At 41.1% G+C, this 17,802-nt stretch overlaps 1 protein-coding gene across 1 annotated transcript; it reads right to left on the bottom strand.

Moving 5' to 3' along the window:
- Positions 1-131: 131 nt before the first annotated feature.
- On the bottom strand, positions 132-8,375 carry echdc2 (enoyl CoA hydratase domain containing 2). The gene is made up of 11 exons (XM_037769757.1): positions 8,053-8,375; positions 6,433-6,500; positions 6,251-6,338; positions 6,077-6,163; positions 5,881-5,973; positions 3,690-3,746; positions 3,515-3,577; positions 3,303-3,427; positions 1,471-1,521; positions 1,342-1,389; positions 132-1,148 (listed from the first exon to the last, which is right to left on the bottom strand). Exons 1-11 carry the CDS (start codon positions 8,291-8,293, stop codon positions 1,071-1,073), a joined length of 999 nt encoding a protein of 332 aa, XP_037625685.1. The 5' UTR covers positions 8,294-8,375; the 3' UTR covers positions 132-1,070.
- Between the last annotated feature and the right edge of the window lie 9,427 nt (positions 8,376-17,802).

Below are 17,802 nucleotides of genomic sequence, written 5' to 3'. Positions count from 1 at the left end.
ACACATCACCTCATCTGCTCAGTGAATTATGGCCTTATTGTTTTCTGTAAATCAGTTGTATGAGCTTGCTAATTGTGCATGTGTCCTCATCAGCTTTAACAGCAGCAGATTACACAGAATCTGGTTTTGTATTTTTTCTGTTGCTCCTGATTGTTTAGTTGAGCCTCTTGAACATCACATTTGGATGACGGCCAGTTTTACATTTTTCACAAGAGTGGAGTCAAGATGGAAGACACAAAAAAGGTCAAGATACCATCTGTACGTCTGCCATGAGTGTGCCATGTCACGTTTTCAAGTTTGGAAATAAAGAATGTACATTCCCATAAACTGGAGATGACACTTGTGTGTGTTTGCCTTTTTATTCCAAAAATGAGATTCACAAGTATGGAATGTGTGAATTATTATTTAGTTCCTTAAGGGACCCCCTTTTCTAACATTGAGTAAACTGACAACCCCTGACTAAGTCACATTTCATATTATATTCAATAACAGTACAGAACAACTGATAAACTGTACAATAAACCCAAATAGTGAACGCAATAACTGCAGGACGGAGCAGATTATTTCCTGTGAATATTTCATCAGAGATGAATTTTCCTGTTATTTTTATAAACTTTTAATGTAATTCTTTGTCTGGATTATGGATTTTTTTATTTTTAATAATCATTTATACAACTATTTATACGCAGGTGTTCTATTAGCTCTTCGGTAGTTTTAACTGCGTATTTTTTTCTAATTTGTAAGTTTGTATCTTTAATAATAATCCAGACTTTAAAAATAACTTTCATTTAGTTTTCTTCACAGAAATTAATGGTCGGGACCCCCAGGTTGGGAACCAGTGATTTAACAATATAAACTTACTTTTTTTGTCATAACTTTCATCAAATGAAAATCTCCCTTCAGTCAGTCTCATCCTGAACGTCACTAACACAAACACTGACCTTAACTAATGTATCGACAGCGGCTGGGATGCACACACACAACAATCAATAGGTGTTAATTGTCTACCAGACATGAGGTTATGATGTCGAGCGGTCTGTGTGAGAGAAATTCAATAGCTCAAGTAGAGTTTATTCCCCAGTGTACCGCGGGGGTCTCTTCTCTATGAAGGCGGCCATTCCCTCCTGTCTGTCCCGCGTGTTGATGACCTGAACACAGAAGGGTGACGGGTTACAGCAGGACAACTGATGATCTGACTCAGAAGGGTTTCACAGACGTCAGAGAGCGAGCGTCAAAGCCGAACTAGAATTATAAACTGAAATTGAATGGGTAACAAATTATCTGTGTCTGACTCACAACCATTGTGCAAAATTATAGCAAGTAACATGAAATAAGTCTTACCCGAGCATAACACATCCTCTCTATTGCCATCGCTGAAGTCATGTCGACCTGGAAGAGACAGATTTCAGTCACTACCAACACTGATGTTAAAAAAAAACATCAAAATAAAGTCTATGAATCAGGATGTACCTCGATGCCTCTGGTCATCGCCTCTTTAGCCAGCCGCACAGCGACAGGAGCCTGGGACACAGGAATGAAAGAGAGAGTTTAGATGCTGATGGTGTCAATGAGACACCACATAGTGACTGTTATAGCCATCACCATGAAAGTTAAATACCACCAGTATGTCTGGCATAAAAAAATGGAGGAATAACCAAAACAAGACATGACAAACAAAAAACACATTTTGAACATGCTTTTATGCATGTTAATCGTGAAGAGCACCACTCAGCCTGTGAAAACACTTATTATATGTTATAATTTATTCTGTGACTGCAGGAGCTTTATCAAATCTAGGAATATAACCCTGATGACGTCATAGTGATGTCATCAGGGTTATCTCAGCCTCGGCTTGGAGACACACGTATGACAGAAAGGGCTTGAAAGACGTGGGTGTTTACAAGGCAGGGAGGGTCTATTGAAAGACCCAGGTGAGTTGCATTATGGGAAATGTAGGATTGATTGTTTTTGGAGCTTGACCCATACTAGGTATTAAATCTCAGGATATCGTAGCCTCTATAGCGCGGATTCTGACCACTTTTTTTTATCTTGTCTCTTGCAAATCCTCCAATTTTATATACAGTAAAAATTCAGAATATCTGAGTATTAATTCAAAGGTCCTGAATTCTATATTTAGAGCATTAATATAGCAGGAAACAACTATTTGCTATGTAAAGATATAGAGGAGCATAGAATGAAGTCACTCTCCCTCTGTGTGTGTTGTAATCTGAACTTCTCTGTGCTTTGTTTACGTAGCCGGTCCTGCCGCCCAGCACTGCTCTCATGCGGCGGTTCAATTCAATTCAATTAATTTTTATGTAATCAAATCATAACAGAAGTTATCACGCTGATAACGCCGTCTCGACCGATGGCGTCGTTACAGAAGCGTAACGCCCCCTCTCCAGTTCCCCTTCAGGTTAACACTGTTGTCTCAGCACGGTTTATTTTTTTCCCCCAATAGTGTTCCACCTACTCCCACCCTACTGTGCTGTGACTGTCGCCGTTGTTTGCACTGTTCATGCTGTTAGCACTGTTAGCTGCTAGCCGCCGGCTCAGGGTCGGGTCTAGAAGGTAACCCACAAGTTGCCAAACTCTCGCGAGAGAGTTAAGGTTAGGACAGTTCGTCAGGCAGCGAGTCTCACAAGTGTTTTAGCAATTAGTGGGTTTCCTCCGAGACATGACCGCAGCTCAGCTGTCGCTATGTTGAGAGCCGTGTGGAGGCAATCCCTCAATCATAGATACGCTCTAAATTTGGAATAGTGCACCTTTAAATAGCACTCAAATGTCACTTTTAGTGACTCCAGACATTTGAACTGTCACTTCCCTCGTCTTTTTCCTTCCTTTTTCTCAGGAAGCCACAACAACACTGAGAGAGAAAAGTCCTTAGGCTCAAGCAGCTCATTATCTCCTCCGTGCTACCTCACTTTCATTCAATGCAATCTCCTGTCAATCACTAAATCCACACCAACGCAAGCATGTTGGTTAATGTGTGTGTGTGTGTGTGTGTTGCTATTTGTGGTCCATTTCTCCACTTGACTGCCACTCTGGCCCCGCCAACTGCGGGCATCTGAACTGGAGTGAAAGAAATATGGAGCGACAGAGGCCTGGAGAATGAGAAGAGAGGAGGAAGAAAACACAAGGAAGAGAGAAAAGCAGAATGAAAAGAGACAGAGGAGAGGGGGTGGTTGAGAAGAGAGAGAAGAAGTGAGGGAGAGGTAAGAGAGCAGGTCCCTGCCTGGAGGAAGAGGAGGGATGCATCAGTATCTGTAGCAGAGTGAAGAAGTGTGTGTTTGTTGTCTGACCTGAGGCAGTATCTCTCTGGCCAGGCTGAGCGCCTCTCTGTATGCAGCGTCTCCGGTCTGGTTCTGTTCTACGACTCTGTTCACCAGCCCCATCTCCAGCGCTGTCTGCCCCCCCACACGCCTACCTGATAACAAGACAGACAGACTGAGAGTGTGATACACGATAAGCATCCTGCGTCTACAGCAACATGTCAGCGTTTCTGTATCACCACCTGTGAAGATGAGCTCTTTGGCCAGAGTCATGCCGACGGCCCGCGGCAGCCGCTGACTGCCCCCTGCAGGAAAAAACACTTCAAGGTCAACTCCTCACAGCTGCTTTGTGTCTCTCTCTACTTACACACTGAGTACTTTTACAAGGTCATTTTGTGTGACCTCTGTTCGTCTTACCCGCCCCTGGGAGCAGCCCCCGTGTCGTCTCAATCAGACCCATCTGTGCCGAACATGCTGAAACACACACACACACACACATAGAGGACAGTTGAAGGTCTGTGCTGCTGAGTGCCATTAAGCTGCAGAGGGCGTAAAGTCTGACTGATGCCGCTGTCAGAGCAATCGACGCAAACACCTGCTCACCTAGCTCGTCGCCGCTCGGCCAATCAGCGAGCTGCCACGACTGATTTAACCAATCACATGTAGATTCAGCTACGTCAACAGCTGGGCAGATGTGTCTGGCCCCAGCAGCTATGAGCTCAGCAGCTGATCATTAACACTGGACGAACGGGAATAACAACAGACTCATTTTCAGCTTGACCGCTCCCCTCAATGTCCAGTTTTAACCTTTTATGTTCCATGAAGTGTCTTTAAGATTAAAATCATCCTACTCCACAGTTTACCGGTATATTATACAGTATATTCTGCACAGGCTTGTTCCAGTTCTTCATGGACAGTATGTGACAGTTACACTGAGTAAAATATAAATTCTCAAGACTTTTGATGGCTAGAATATTCTTTATTTCTTGTGCATCATTTTACACACGTTTCCTCAAAATTGAACATGAGTTTGTAAAGACTGATCGCTGCTTGTTAAAGGGAAACTTTGCAGATTTTCAACCAGCTTTGTATCATTACAACGTGAGTAATATATGCAAATTAACTATTTTACCAGCACCCAAAGGCCCCGGCTAATTTACCCCCGCTGTGGTAAATGTGCACCGATGGAAACTGAAGTGGAGTCGCTGTGCTGCAGTGAATTTCACAGAGGCCAGCTTAAATCCAACGTTACAGAAGAAGGGGCACAAGCATGTGTAATAATACACCCAAGCTTTGGGCCACATATGGACAGGGAATTGATGGAGATGTATTTCAGGATCCCCAAAAGAAACTGGAAAAAACAACCGAAGTCAGCGGGGCGAAACGGACGTCTGAGCACAGAGTGAGTGCAATAACGACAGTGTATTATTCTGAAATGTCACCGTAAAACAGTTAGTCTAAGTGTAATGTTGGGTTTTATCACTGAAAATAGTAAAACAACATCATACTTTGTCTACTCAGTGACGGCAACGAGCCCAGTGCATTCTGGTAGTTGTAGCTTTTTTTAAGCTTTTGAGCAGAAGTGAATACCACAGCACTTTTTCTCTGGTATTGGTAGCGCCAATTTCAAAAACATTTGCGCCTTTCTACTGCACACACAGCCTAGTTTCACAGAAAGACCATCTTTCCAGCAGTGAAATACTTCTTTTAGGAAGCAGTGTGTAGGATCTGGCGGTATCTAGCGGTGAGGTAAGGAGAATGCATCCAACTGAAGCCTTTCCCGTTTGCCAAGTATGTTGGAGAGCTACGGTGGCTGACGCGAAAACGCGAATGTCGCTCTCTAGAGTCAGTTAGAGCAGAGCCAGTGAGTGGAGTGTGAGTGTACGTGGGAAATGAGAGGGCGACGGGAGTGAGTAGCGTTATTGACTCCGGCCCAAGCAGGAAAAGTTAACAGTTTGGTTCAGAGTTAGGTTTGTCCGTTCTGGGCTACTGTAGAAACATGGCGGTGTAACATAGCGGCCTCTGTGGAGAGGGGTAATGAAAGTTAGAAAGGTAACGAAAACACAATGATTCTTATTCCATACTTGCCAATAACGTTGAGTCGCCCCCTGCTGGCTATTAGAAAGAATGCAACTTTAGCATTGGCTTCACTTTTCAGTCCCTGGAGTTGCCCTCTAGTCCTGACCCTTTATAACCAAGTAATGCCTTCTCATGACCCCTCCTGACAAGTCACACATGTCTATGAGCTGTGAGAAGTTCAGCCACATTGTTTCAGTTAAACTGGGTCCTGAAGAGGAACAATTCTCCAGTATGTCACAATTTAATAAAATCTGGTTGAGAAGCGCTGCTCTAATCTACACTGATGGGTTGAGGGACGGCTGTCAATCTAGAAAAATGTCCCTAAGTGGATGCTGCCATCTTCCACCGTCCTGCTGAGACTCAACCACTGATCTGATGTGACTGGACTGGTGACAGCTGTGAAGAGAACATGACATCCCCTTTCATATACAATCAACATCACCTGAAGGAAGCAAAGAAGAATATTAAATATGCTCAAGCATGATGCAGACTCGTCCAGATCAGAGTTGAAGGTTCGGAGGTGACTCACCGGCAGTGCGGAGGTCACAGGCCAAGGCCAACTCCAGCCCGCCTCCCAGGGCGACGCCGTCCATCGCTGCGATGGTCGGCATGGGCAACGAGGCTGCCAGGGCGTTACAATGAACAGAGGAGGGTTCACTAATGCACATACATTATTGTGCACTCTCAGGACCCGGCTACTGGGGAATGATAGTTATCTCTCTCACCTATCTGAGTCATGAGGGATCGCAGGCGGTGAACAAACAGATCAGATGCAGGGTTGTTCATCTGAGCTCTCTCTTTCAGGTCTGCACCTGTGATAACGTACAGTACATCATGATGGTCATTCAGAAAGGCTACCAGAGGCACGGCAGGTTTCAGATGCTCCAGACAACACTTACCTGCACAGAAAACACCTGGAACCAAACTCCTGAAGACAACCACACGAACTGCTGTGTCAGCGTACAGAGTGGCCACCATGTCCCTCATCTGCACACACAGGACACGGTGTGTCAGTCAGTGTGTGTGTGTGTGTGTGTGTGTGAGAGAGAAAGAGTAGATGTTGATGTAGAGGTCTACTCACCTGTGACACAAACACGTGGCCCAGAGCGTTTTTTACTTTGTGTCGGCACATCAACACCTCCACGATCCCTGAGAGAGAGAGAGAGAGAGAGAGAGAGAGGGCAGTGACTACGGGTTCATTTTCAAAGTTTTTAATCAATTGATCGATTGTTTTCAATGTTTATCAGCTATGGTTTCAGCAATACGGAAGCCTGAGAAGCAAGGGAGCAAAACTTAAATTCTGATCTAAATTGTTTTCTGTCCTGTGTTTATGACACATTTTTAAGAACAGGTGGAAAAAAAAAGTTTTGGCAGGATTATTTTTACTGTTCCTTTTTTTATCTGTGAAAATTATTATTACTATTAAATTATTATTGTCAGGATAATTGTGTTTGTTGCTGTAACACTATTTTTTTTTTCCACAAGAGGCTGAAGTGCACCACTACCCCATGTTCTAAATAGGACTAAAAGCATTCATGTTCAGCCTCTTGTGGCTGAAGTTAAGCATTACAACAACAAACACAACACATGTTCTATTTCATAATTTACACTCAAGTCAGTTCAGTATGGAAGCTTATTCCTGTCAGGGAAATAAATAAAGTACATAAAATTTGCAATAATTAAAAGAAATAAATAACATATTTTATGATTATGAATAAGAGAGTTGCAATTATAACTCATATTTAGTTGCATCCCTAATTGAATAAAACTGACTTCATAGCTCATAATTATTCAATAATTTTGCATACATTTTCTTATTTTCATCTTAAGTTTAATGTAGAGAATTTCCGATAATGGTTCAGGTATTTGATTCGGTGTCGTGAAGGAAAAAATGGTATCCAATCCCCAATTTTAGGCAGTATCGAAAGCATTTCCGTAGGCATTACCGATATTGGTATCGGAACAACTCTAGTTCCATGTATTTATTTATTTACTTGGCAATAATGGGCTTCCATAAAATCACAGCATTTCCAAGAAGTGTTCTGTACTAATAGTATTTTTCAGCTCAGAAAAACTGTGAAGAATTGTTTTTGTTTGTTTTCAATTAACTTATTTGTTTATTTATTTTATTATTATTACTTTTTTCTCTTTGCATTATTATTATTAATTTTTTTAAAAATTTTATTTCAATTTTGAATGCTGATGTTTTTTTCTCTAGTGTACTTATTGTGTTCATCTCTAAGCTCAACTACTTAAAGATTTGTTTATAAACTATTTTAAGTACAAATATACGAAACAACCTCGAAAAAAAAGGGAAAAAATTAAGTAAAAAAAAAAGAAAAACTGTGAAGAAATTGAGGTTTACACATAATGTGAGAAAAATAGACACCAGATTCCCGTACAGAGAATAATTTATAGAATTATACGACTCATAAGAGAGTTAAACAAGTTCCCTCAATACAACATCACCATTTTAATATTTTTGCATAAACACCAGCACTTGTGGGAATATAACCTGTTCTTCTTCAGCAAGTAAACAAGTCTAATAGTTCAATATTTGTGCAGTAACAGCCTACAGCAGAAAGCTGCTTTACTATCAGATGGATGACTGAAAGGAGCCTGTTAAATAGTGAATGTGTTTGTTTACAGAATGGAGAGTATGTCAGTGTGAATGTGGAGAACAGGTGTAAATCTCTCCTACCATTATCTTCCCCCTCTAACCGCTTCAGATCCACCTCTACTGGACCTCCAGCCTCTGTGTGCTGACAGCGGCTCTGAGTGCGGCTGCACGCCGTCAGAGGTCGACCGCCGCCGGCCAGCAGTCGCGGTCCGTCCCGCTGGATCAGGCTCGAGGTCCGGCTGTGCGTTTCCCGCTGAATCACTCCCAACCACCGGCTCGAGGAGCACCTGGACCCGGACAGTCTGCGGAGGAGAGTTGACATGCTGCTGCTGTTCCTTCAGAAGCAGGAAGAAACAAGGAAAGTTGCAGGAAGTTTGGTGCAGAGTTCTTCCGGTGAGAGGCGGGACTTCACTGCTCCTGACCTCCTGACCTCCTGACCTTACTTTATCATACACGTTCTTCAGTTATTTAGTTCTTTTATTTGTGCATAAAATACAATATAAGAAAAGAGATATACAATAACATAAATAAATGCACAGGTGGGTTGAAAAAAACAAACACCTTGGTAGCTTGTAAAAAGAACCCGCCAAGACAGCTGTATTACAAATCTATTTATTATTTATTATATTAGATATTTTAAAATATCTAAAAGAAAGAAATGCTAGAGATAAAAAAGACAGGACGGAAAAATAAATAAATAAATAAATAAATTTAAAAAAACAGGATAACAATAACAAATATTTGCAATGTTTTCATACACTGTATCCATCTCATTTACATAATACTGTACTCTGTCAAGAGAAGTTGTTTAAGATCTCGTACACCAGAGATCTTAAGCATAATATTATTCTGTCAACTTATCATTTATGTCTGAAATTTTGAAGTGACTTTGGTAGAAAATAGCAATAATAAATAATATAAAATAATAAAATAAAATATTAGATAAATATTATTTTAGAAAATATAAGTACAAAAACAATATATGGGGTACATTAATTAAGTAAAAATAAATTAAAAAAAACAATTAAAAAATACATCTGTACAGAGAAAGAGTAATACAAAATCAGAATCGATTTTCAACGGTCCATAAGAAATTGAAAAAACACAGTAAGTTATGATTGCCTTCTTATTTTTACATCCATTGATAAAACAAATAACATATTGTTTCTTCTTCTATACGCTTCCTGATATCAGTCACTATTTCACTCAGCAAGACTCAAATTGAGAATGTTTGTAATTGTGAAAGTTTGTACTTCCTCGGTTAACACACACACACACACACACACACACACACGCACACACACACACAGGAGTGTCCAGTCTTTGGCCAGACAAAGCGGCTTGTTGAGGTAAGGTTTTCCGTCACGCTGCCCATGTCTAGTCTGACCATGCATTATTGATCAGCTCTTTACAGGTTATGCAATCAGACAGTGACTCTGATGGCACAACAGTCTGAGCAGAGAGAGACAGGGCCGTGTGTGTGCGTGTGTGTGTGTGTGTGTGTGTGTGTGTGTGTGTGCAGACACTGTGATAGAAATTGACCATTTGTGAAATATTACAAACTTATTTTGGCGTTCACGTCAGATTACATTTATATCAATCAGATCGCTTCCCTTCTGCCACAGCGAGCACATTTTTATTGCTGTCTGGCTTTGTTTATTCTTCCTAATTGACGTGGATGCCACTGACTCTGGGCAGTGAATCATATTAATTTGTAACTGAGATGTAAATTCATCCCAAGAGTAGAGCGTAGGTGTGTGCTGCAGGATGTTGGGTCAGGAGGGGGGTGAGGCAGGGTTAAGTGGGTGAAGTGGAACTGAAACTATAACTGAATAAAATCACACTAATCACACATATTTCAGTCGGTTAGATTGAGACTCTGTGGTTATAAGCCTCATAAATGTGGGTCTAGTGGAAAACCTCCAGTTCTGAGAAGTGAAGCCAATGCTGAAGTGCCTTAAACTGTCATTCTTTCTAATAGCCAGCAGGGGGCGACTCCTCTGGTTGCTAAAAGAAGTCTGATTGTATAGAAATCTATGAGAAAATGAGTCTACTTCTCACTTGATGTATTACCTCAGTAAACATTGTAAACATGAGTTTATGGTCTCAATTGCTAGTTTCAAGTCTTCTTCAATACAGCATGATGTTTATTTAGTAAATTATGGTCCCATTTAGAGTCAAATAGACCATAAAGCAGGGGATGCTTTAGGGCGTGGCTACCTTGTGATTGACAGGTCGCTACCACGGAGTTGTCCGGTCTGGGAGTTGTCCGTGTTTTCATCTTAGAACTTTAACCCTTTCACAGTTTATTTTTAGTTTATGAAAGTTAATTATAACATTTTGGTCGCTTAAAAATGTCTTATTCAGCGTTCGGTTGTACTTAGCTCCGCCTTCTTGTGTCACTCCTGGTTGCAAAATACCAAGATGTCAAGATGTCAGAACCAAAATGCTAATCACAAGGCTTCAAAACGGCAGTCCACAAACCAATGGGTGAAGTCACAATGACTACGTCTGCTTCTTATATACAGGCAATGTGTCGGTCAGATGGGGCCTGCTACACCCACTAGAAGGTTTTATCATCGATTCACATGGGCGATTATCAAAAGAAGGAACCGTAGTAGTTATGACAGGATCAAAAGTGGGAATCAGGCGCTGTAGTATAGATAGTGTGAAACTCCATAAGAGGTGAACAGGAATTCATACTGTGCAATATTTTCAGGTTGAATTTCATTTCATTCTCACTGTGCAATATCATTTTTCCACTTGTGCAATTTTTTAATAATCTGTTTATTGTCAATACTGTATGTACTGCTCCTATTTTTATATTTCCTTCTATTTAAATGGTTCATATTTTGTTACAACATGTTTAGCTCTTTTTTACTGTGTTAGCTGATGCATCTTGTTTTTTGCACAATCCCCTTTGCTGCTGTACACTGCAAATTTCCCCACTGCGGGATTAATAAAGGAATATCTTATCTTATCTTTTCTTAGGACTTTCATCCTGGAGAACAGGGTTGGTATCTTGTGTGAAACCAACAACACGTAATAGTTTTTGTGTTCACAACCCTAAGTTTCACTTTGCAAACGTAGTTATTTTAAGCCAAAACACGATATTTTTCCTTAAGTAAGTAACAAAGTGGTTTTGTTGCCTATACCTAAACAAGCAAAATCTAATATTTCATTCAGTTTTACAATATGTTTGAACGTGTTTCACTTTTGTAACGTAGTAGGTGTAGCTGGTCAGCCCATTCTCATTCCAAAGGTGTCAAATACCATTGTCACAGCCATCGGCGTTCGGTACCGCCACACAAGGCACCCTTCAGCGACGGTATGAAACACACCGGGTGTTCCATTAACTATAATGTAAACCCATCTACGGACACAGTAAAGGCTCAGAGAAAGTGCGCTTGGAGTGTGGTGATGTAGTTTCAAGAGCGAAAAGACACACATCGGTTGGGTGGGATGGTGGATGGGTGCGTCATGTTACAATGAGCTATACGATTGTGTCCTGTGTTCACAATGTTCAGTGTCATTTTCACTGTAGTAGTTTTAAGCACAACCATGTATTTCTTTCCTAAATCTAACTAAGTGGCTTTGATGCCTAATCCTAAAGTGACACCAAAGGTAACTATAGTGGTTATGATGCCAAAATTAAAGTGACGCCAAGGGGCGGTATGTGACGAGTTGGTATGAGAACGTGTTGAGCAGGCCCCTACTGACCCACATCTGTGAGGTTTATAACGACTGATAACGCACATTTAATGAGCTAATAACAGTCAAATCGAGTGCTTACTTTTACTCTCGTAGATTTGACCACTGATCTAAGACAGAAAGAAGAGACATCAAGAGATGCGATTAGGACATTTGAGAGGTAAAGAGAGATCACTCAGGTTTGCGTACGTCTGCAGATTCTGTTGCAGTGAAGTGAAGCGTCACCTGGTGATGGATTTCTAAGGTCCTTGCTTTGGAGGCCAACGGGCTGCTTAGATTTGATGCCTGGCAGCAGGCGTGTATTCCTCTTCTCATGTGTACGTGCCTTGAGATGGAAATCTGACGGTGGATGACGTTTGAGTGTGAGTGACAGAAACTGAGCCTGATGGCCTGTGACGAACACAGCCTGTCTGTCTCTAGAGACAGGACAAGAAGACGCACAGGTTTGGCTCACATCAACAGCGGCAGGAACACAGACTCTGAGTGCACAACACAGGACATACTCGCCATTAATCTTCAGAAACGACAAAGGAGACTTTTGTCCAGTGTGTTTTAGTGAGTTTGCCCTATAGCATCAATCCTGGCTTCAACTGGACAGATTCACACCTCCCTCTGCCAACAAACATCTTGGGCAGGGCACACTTAAGCTGATGCCAACCTCACAGCATTCCCCCTCCTATCCTGCAGGGGTCAGCCTCGTATCAGAGGGCAGATCGGAGGAGTTTACTCTGTCCTGTTGCTCCCTTTGCTCGCCACCACTCATGTCCTTTGCAGGCTGATGCCTTCATCACCAGCTCACAGTATCAGTGTCAGACTACTGTAGTCCAAAAGACATGAACTCACCCCACCATCGTTTTCCTCCCTCTACCTCTCCTCCCATCACAGACAGGAGGCAGAGTCGTGTGTGGACCGCCGCAGACAGCCCTCCGGACGCAGCCTCATCAGAGCCCGGGGGCCCATGACGTGGTACGAGGCCGGGCATGAGTCAGAGGAAGTGAGTGGCGTCCTGTTACTGGAGCTGTCTGTCATGAGCGAGACAGCACAGACCTCTGCTCAGGGCATGTACAGTGGGTTTGGCTCTCGTGTCTGATGTTTTATCACACAGATATACTGTAATAGTAACACACATAGTGCTCTGTCTTAAGCTCCGTCTACTGTCATGGACTTTTTCTTCATGTTGCACAAAAAAAATCATCCCTCAGGCTGTTGTTAACCTGAATTTCACTACACGTCCTTCCCTGGACAAAAAAAACCCTAACATCTGGCTTTTGTCTTTAGTAGGAAACGTCACAATCGGCATTCATTCCTGGACAAATGACTCTGCAGTAGTCACGGATATTTAGCGGCTCCAGCAGTGATGGAAACATGACACCTGGGTGGACACGTTTCGCCCCTTTTCTGGCGCTCTCTTTGTCATCTCAGCCACAATTTATGTCTCTGTGCCCGAGATCTTCATTGTTGTCCAAAACTAGAATGAGACAACTATGCTAGTGGCTCTGTGGGACCAAAGTCAATAGGATTCATCCTCTGAATGTCTGTACAAGATTTCATCCATCCAGTAGTTGTTGAGATATTTCTGTCGGGCCCAAAGTGGTGGACCGATAAACCGACCAGCTGACATTATAGACATCCCTATAGAGGTATGCCGCTAGCTTGGCTAGAAACATATCAGTGAGCCACACCGTTGCACGAGCTGATTCATTACGATGAACATGGGCACTGTAGTTGATTTTTGTATACACCGTCCTGCTGCAGTAAATACTCACTATAAAGCTCTAAATGTGTATTCATCCACAGCAGAAAATAGTCCCCAAAAATACACTATTTATTCCTGTTTGGGTAATGTTTGCTAAAAACTACAGGAAACTACTTTAGCCTTCTTCAGAAATGAAAGTACATGTTTTTTACCTCTTTTTAAAGTTACTACATGGAACTTTTAACTGGTTTTGAAACAGTCTGATTGTAATACTGATGCCTCTATATGACCCTGTGGACACACACAGATCATAAAGTATTACGAGATGGACTAACACATATAATAATAATAACAAAAATATAGATATAGATATATATCCTTTAATGTAATGTGGAGTCATGTTTAAAGTAAATTCTCCAGGCACAACACTTCACAAAACAAACTACATCCTACATTTGACCAATTTCATATGAGTTTTCTTTTCTTTACTGAGGCACTATAGGCAATAAATAAAAGGTAAAATTCACACGCTGTGCTTTTATGTTTAATCTTCTCCATCCACTAGCTCACAACCCACACACAAACACACCATCCAGTATAGAGGCCGTCAGGGTGACTGATAGAGGACTCGTACTCTCCGTTCAATTACATTAGAATGATGGAGTTGGTTATGTGCTGGAAGAAAAGAGCCTCTGACTTAGTGGATAGATAGTGTAGCGAGATGGGAGAAGAGTTACGACCACACTGAGCCACAGTGGTAGAGGAGTTATAGCTACACATGGAGGAAGAGAAAGGGACGGAGAAAGCTCTTTGACTTTAGTCCAGGGATGTCTCCAAAGAGAAGTGGTGATGTAAATGGGTGAGAGACACCTATGATGGCTCAGGCGGCGGTCCTCCCCTCAGGTTGGGGATCAAACCGGGTCTCTGGCAGTTGACAGCCGACACTGCATACACCCTTATTAAAAAATAAAGATGACTGTACACGTGCACACACACTCACAAGGCAGGGAACATCCATGAGGACAAGTATAACCATGGAGGGATTATGAGACAATGGGCCACCTGAGCTCAGACATGCAAAAGGACCCACCACCTCTCCTACACAGGAGCAAGACACACGGACATTTTAGTTATTTAGCCTCTGTTGTGGGTGTGTGTCCCTTTGTAGTCGTTTTGTGTCTTTGTAGTCATTGTGTGTCTCTTTGTAGTCATTTTGTGTCTCTTTGTAGTTGTTTTGTGTCCCTGTAGTCGTTTGGTGTCTCTTTGTAGTTGTTTTATGTTTCTTTGTTGTCATTTTGTGTCTTTTTGTAGTCGTTTCGTGTGTCTTTGTGGTCGTTTTGTGTGTCTTTGTAGTCATTTTGTGTCTTTGTGGTTGTTTTGGGTCTCCTTATAGTCATTTTGTGTGTCTCTGTGGTTGTTTTGTGTATCATAATCGTTTTTTGTCTCTTTGTAGTCATTTTGTGTATCTTTGTGGTTAGTTTGTGTCTCTTCGTGGATGTTTTGTGTCTCTCTGTTGTTGTTTGGTGACTCTTTGTAGTCATTTTGTGTCTTTGTGGTTGTTTTATGTATCATAATCGTTTTGTGTCTCTTTGTAGTTGTTTTGTGTCTCTGTGGTCATTTTGTGTCTCTTTGTGGATGTTTTGCATCTCCTTGAGGTCATATTGTGTCTCTTTGTGGTTGTTTTGTGTATCTTTGTAGTTGCATTGTTTCACTTTGTAGTTGCTTTGGTATTTTTGTAGTTGATTTGTGTGTCACTTTGTGGGTGTTTTAGGCCCCTGGGCCTGTGCCTGGTAGGTCCGTTTAGTAATCCGTCAATGAGCATAACACATATACTGCACACACATGTCCATACAGCACAAGACCTCCAAACAGCATGTAACTGTGACACACACAACTGTAAAGACACACACACATGCGTGCACATGGCTATACACCAGCTCCTGTGGAAGCCGACACCGCCACGGAGGAAAGTCACATTAATGATTCTGATCGCAAGGCTTTACCGAGGCAGTTATCTGGCGAACACGATCCAGCAGGGCCATTTAGACAGCAGACCCATGACAGAGGGAGCAGACACTGATCAAATAGCCTCGTTTTCCTCAGGGCTGCTCGGTACTCGGTAGAGCTTTCCTTCAATAATAATACATCAGACTGGAGATAGATATCGATGCGTGACCACAGCAGCTCTGATATGAAGAGCTGTATAAAGGCCTGTCAGTGTCAGAGCAGTAACATATTATCTATTCCCTCTGTCCTATGATGTAGCTGTCATGATTCATTCTTGATTATGTACTGTGGGGATGGTAATGTCTGTCTATGGCCCACCAACCTTTTTTAATCCAGACTGAAATATCTCAACAACTACTACATGGGTTGCAATGAAATTTGGTTCAGACCTTCATATCCCTCTTAGAATGATTTGTAATAACTTTGATGATCCCCGTCATCATCATGTCACCTGGAATGCAGTTTATATGGGAAAGTTTGTCTGTCCTCCTTATACAGCTGTAGAACACTGGTACATTTTTCTTTATGAGGCCATATTACACAAACTGCCCCCTTTATCTATGTTCTCTACTGACTATCAGTAGCTGCAACCTTCGGTCACTCGAACAAATTATGTACGTCATTCCTCAAACCTGCACCGTCTTTGGTGAAAGCGCTTTTAAAGTTGAGCTACAGAGAGCATGTACGATTTTGAAAACAGGATTAAGGACTATTTGATCACTGAATGTATTTGTCCTGTTACTGAAAAACAATGTTAATTCATTGTTTGATGTAATTTTCTGTTTGTTTTAAGTCTGTTGCTTGTTTCTTTTATGTGAATTTTCTTACACTGTTTTTATATTTTTGCTGTTCTGTTTTTAAATCTGTTATTTGTACTTTTATGTGAAACTTTTATGCTACTGTCTTGGCCAGGACTCCCTCGGAAAAGAGATTTTAAATCTCAATGGCCCAGTAATAAGCCTAACTTAGATTATTTTATAAGCAAGGAAGATCATAAAAAATAAATGATGAACACTTCTAATTCATCATTTGCTGTAATGTGGGGTTTGTTTTGGCCTTGACTCCCTCGAAAAAGAGATTTTGAAACTCAATGGGAAATATTCCTGGGAAAATAAAGGTTAAAATAAATAAATAAATAAATAAATAAATAAATAAAACTTCTTGTGAATATGAAGCCAAGCCGCATCCACTTGTGTCCCATTGTGCTTGTCAATGACTCAATTGAAGACTTATTTTTCCCTTCTCACATTGTTTCATTTGAACGTCCAAAAAGTAAACATCACTTTGTGTGGCAGACTTTTAGTTTTTTCATTATTTCCTACCTCGATAATCATTTAATAACCACTTGAATGCATCTTCAACCACTTAGAGGAGTACTGAGCCCAGAAAACACTACTTTAAATGAATAGTTTGACATTTTGGTAAAATACATTTATTACATTTCTTGCCAAGAGTTAGATGAAAAGATTGATCTCACTCTCATATCTAAACAGTAAATATGTAGCTGGAGAAATAGTCACATAACCTCCTCGTAAAGCAACATTTTGTTTTTACTTTGGGTTTTGTACCAATTAAATAAATGATATATAACGGGGTAATTAGTGAGCTTTAGAGGTGCTGGTATTTATGCTAAGATGAGATAAAGGAAGCAGAGAAATATGTCGAGCTTTTCCTTTAAATCTGAATTCCATAACATCTGAAACAGGATAAAATGCTTCATTGGCTGTAATGATGCTACAATGACCTCTGTTTGACCCCTGAACAAAGCAGACATGAAAGGCATCTATATGCATCTAAAAAAGAAGCTGTTAATAAATGATTAGTAATTATGCTCACAGGAGTATTATAATCTCTTTACTAATGACTTTAATTATACCTAATCATTCATGATTTATTCATATTTCTGACAGCCTGATAGGAACATAACGGTTGGGATGGCAACCATCACTCCACTTGGCATTTAAAGGGACTGTATGTAAGTTTTTACACATATAAATGTTTTTTAAGCGTTTTTTATTGCCAATGTGTGAACAGGTTTTAACCTAACTTAAAAAATGAGACCTTCCGCGACTTTCTGGGTTTCACTAGCGGGTGTCTTTACTCTCTTCAGCTCCATCATAGCTAACGTTCGGTTAGAAATGGACCAACAAACGACCACAACTCAGACTCCAACACAAACTCCACAGAAGCGCAAAAAAGTTATATCTAGTGAAACCCATCTTGCAAAACAGGAATGTGACCAACTTTGGGGGGGAAAAGGCCTTCGATTCATGGAGGGACCTTCATTTGGTTTTGGGTATCGAAACGAACCCCGAGCTGGCAAAAATACGTCTTAATTTAAATCCAAAGTCCACCTTTAAGTGCTTTTGTTCCTTTTAATGACACAATAATGAGACGTTGGCCACATCTGCTACAAA

This window comes from Sebastes umbrosus, chromosome 5, assembly GCF_015220745.1.
Source record: "Sebastes umbrosus isolate fSebUmb1 chromosome 5, fSebUmb1.pri, whole genome shotgun sequence".
NCBI classification, from domain to species: Eukaryota; Metazoa; Chordata; class Actinopteri; order Perciformes; family Sebastidae; genus Sebastes; species Sebastes umbrosus.
Note: the sequence above shows the minus strand (reverse complement) of the source record. Positions and strands in the feature narration are given on the sequence as shown.

Excerpts from the sequence above, each read along its gene's own strand:
- echdc2 (XM_037769757.1), bottom strand. The coding sequence starts at position 8,293 with ATGTCAACTCTCCTCCGCAGACTGTCCGGGTCCAGGTGCTCCTCGAGC. Across the intron at positions 6,164-6,250 it reads TCCAGGTGTTTTCTGTGCAG|GTGCAGACCTGAAAGAGAGA; the intron begins GTAAGTGTTGTC and ends ACGTTATCACAG. Across the intron at positions 1,390-1,470 it reads CGATGACCAGAGGCATCGAG|GTCGACATGACTTCAGCGAT; the intron begins GTACATCCTGAT and ends TGTCTCTTCCAG.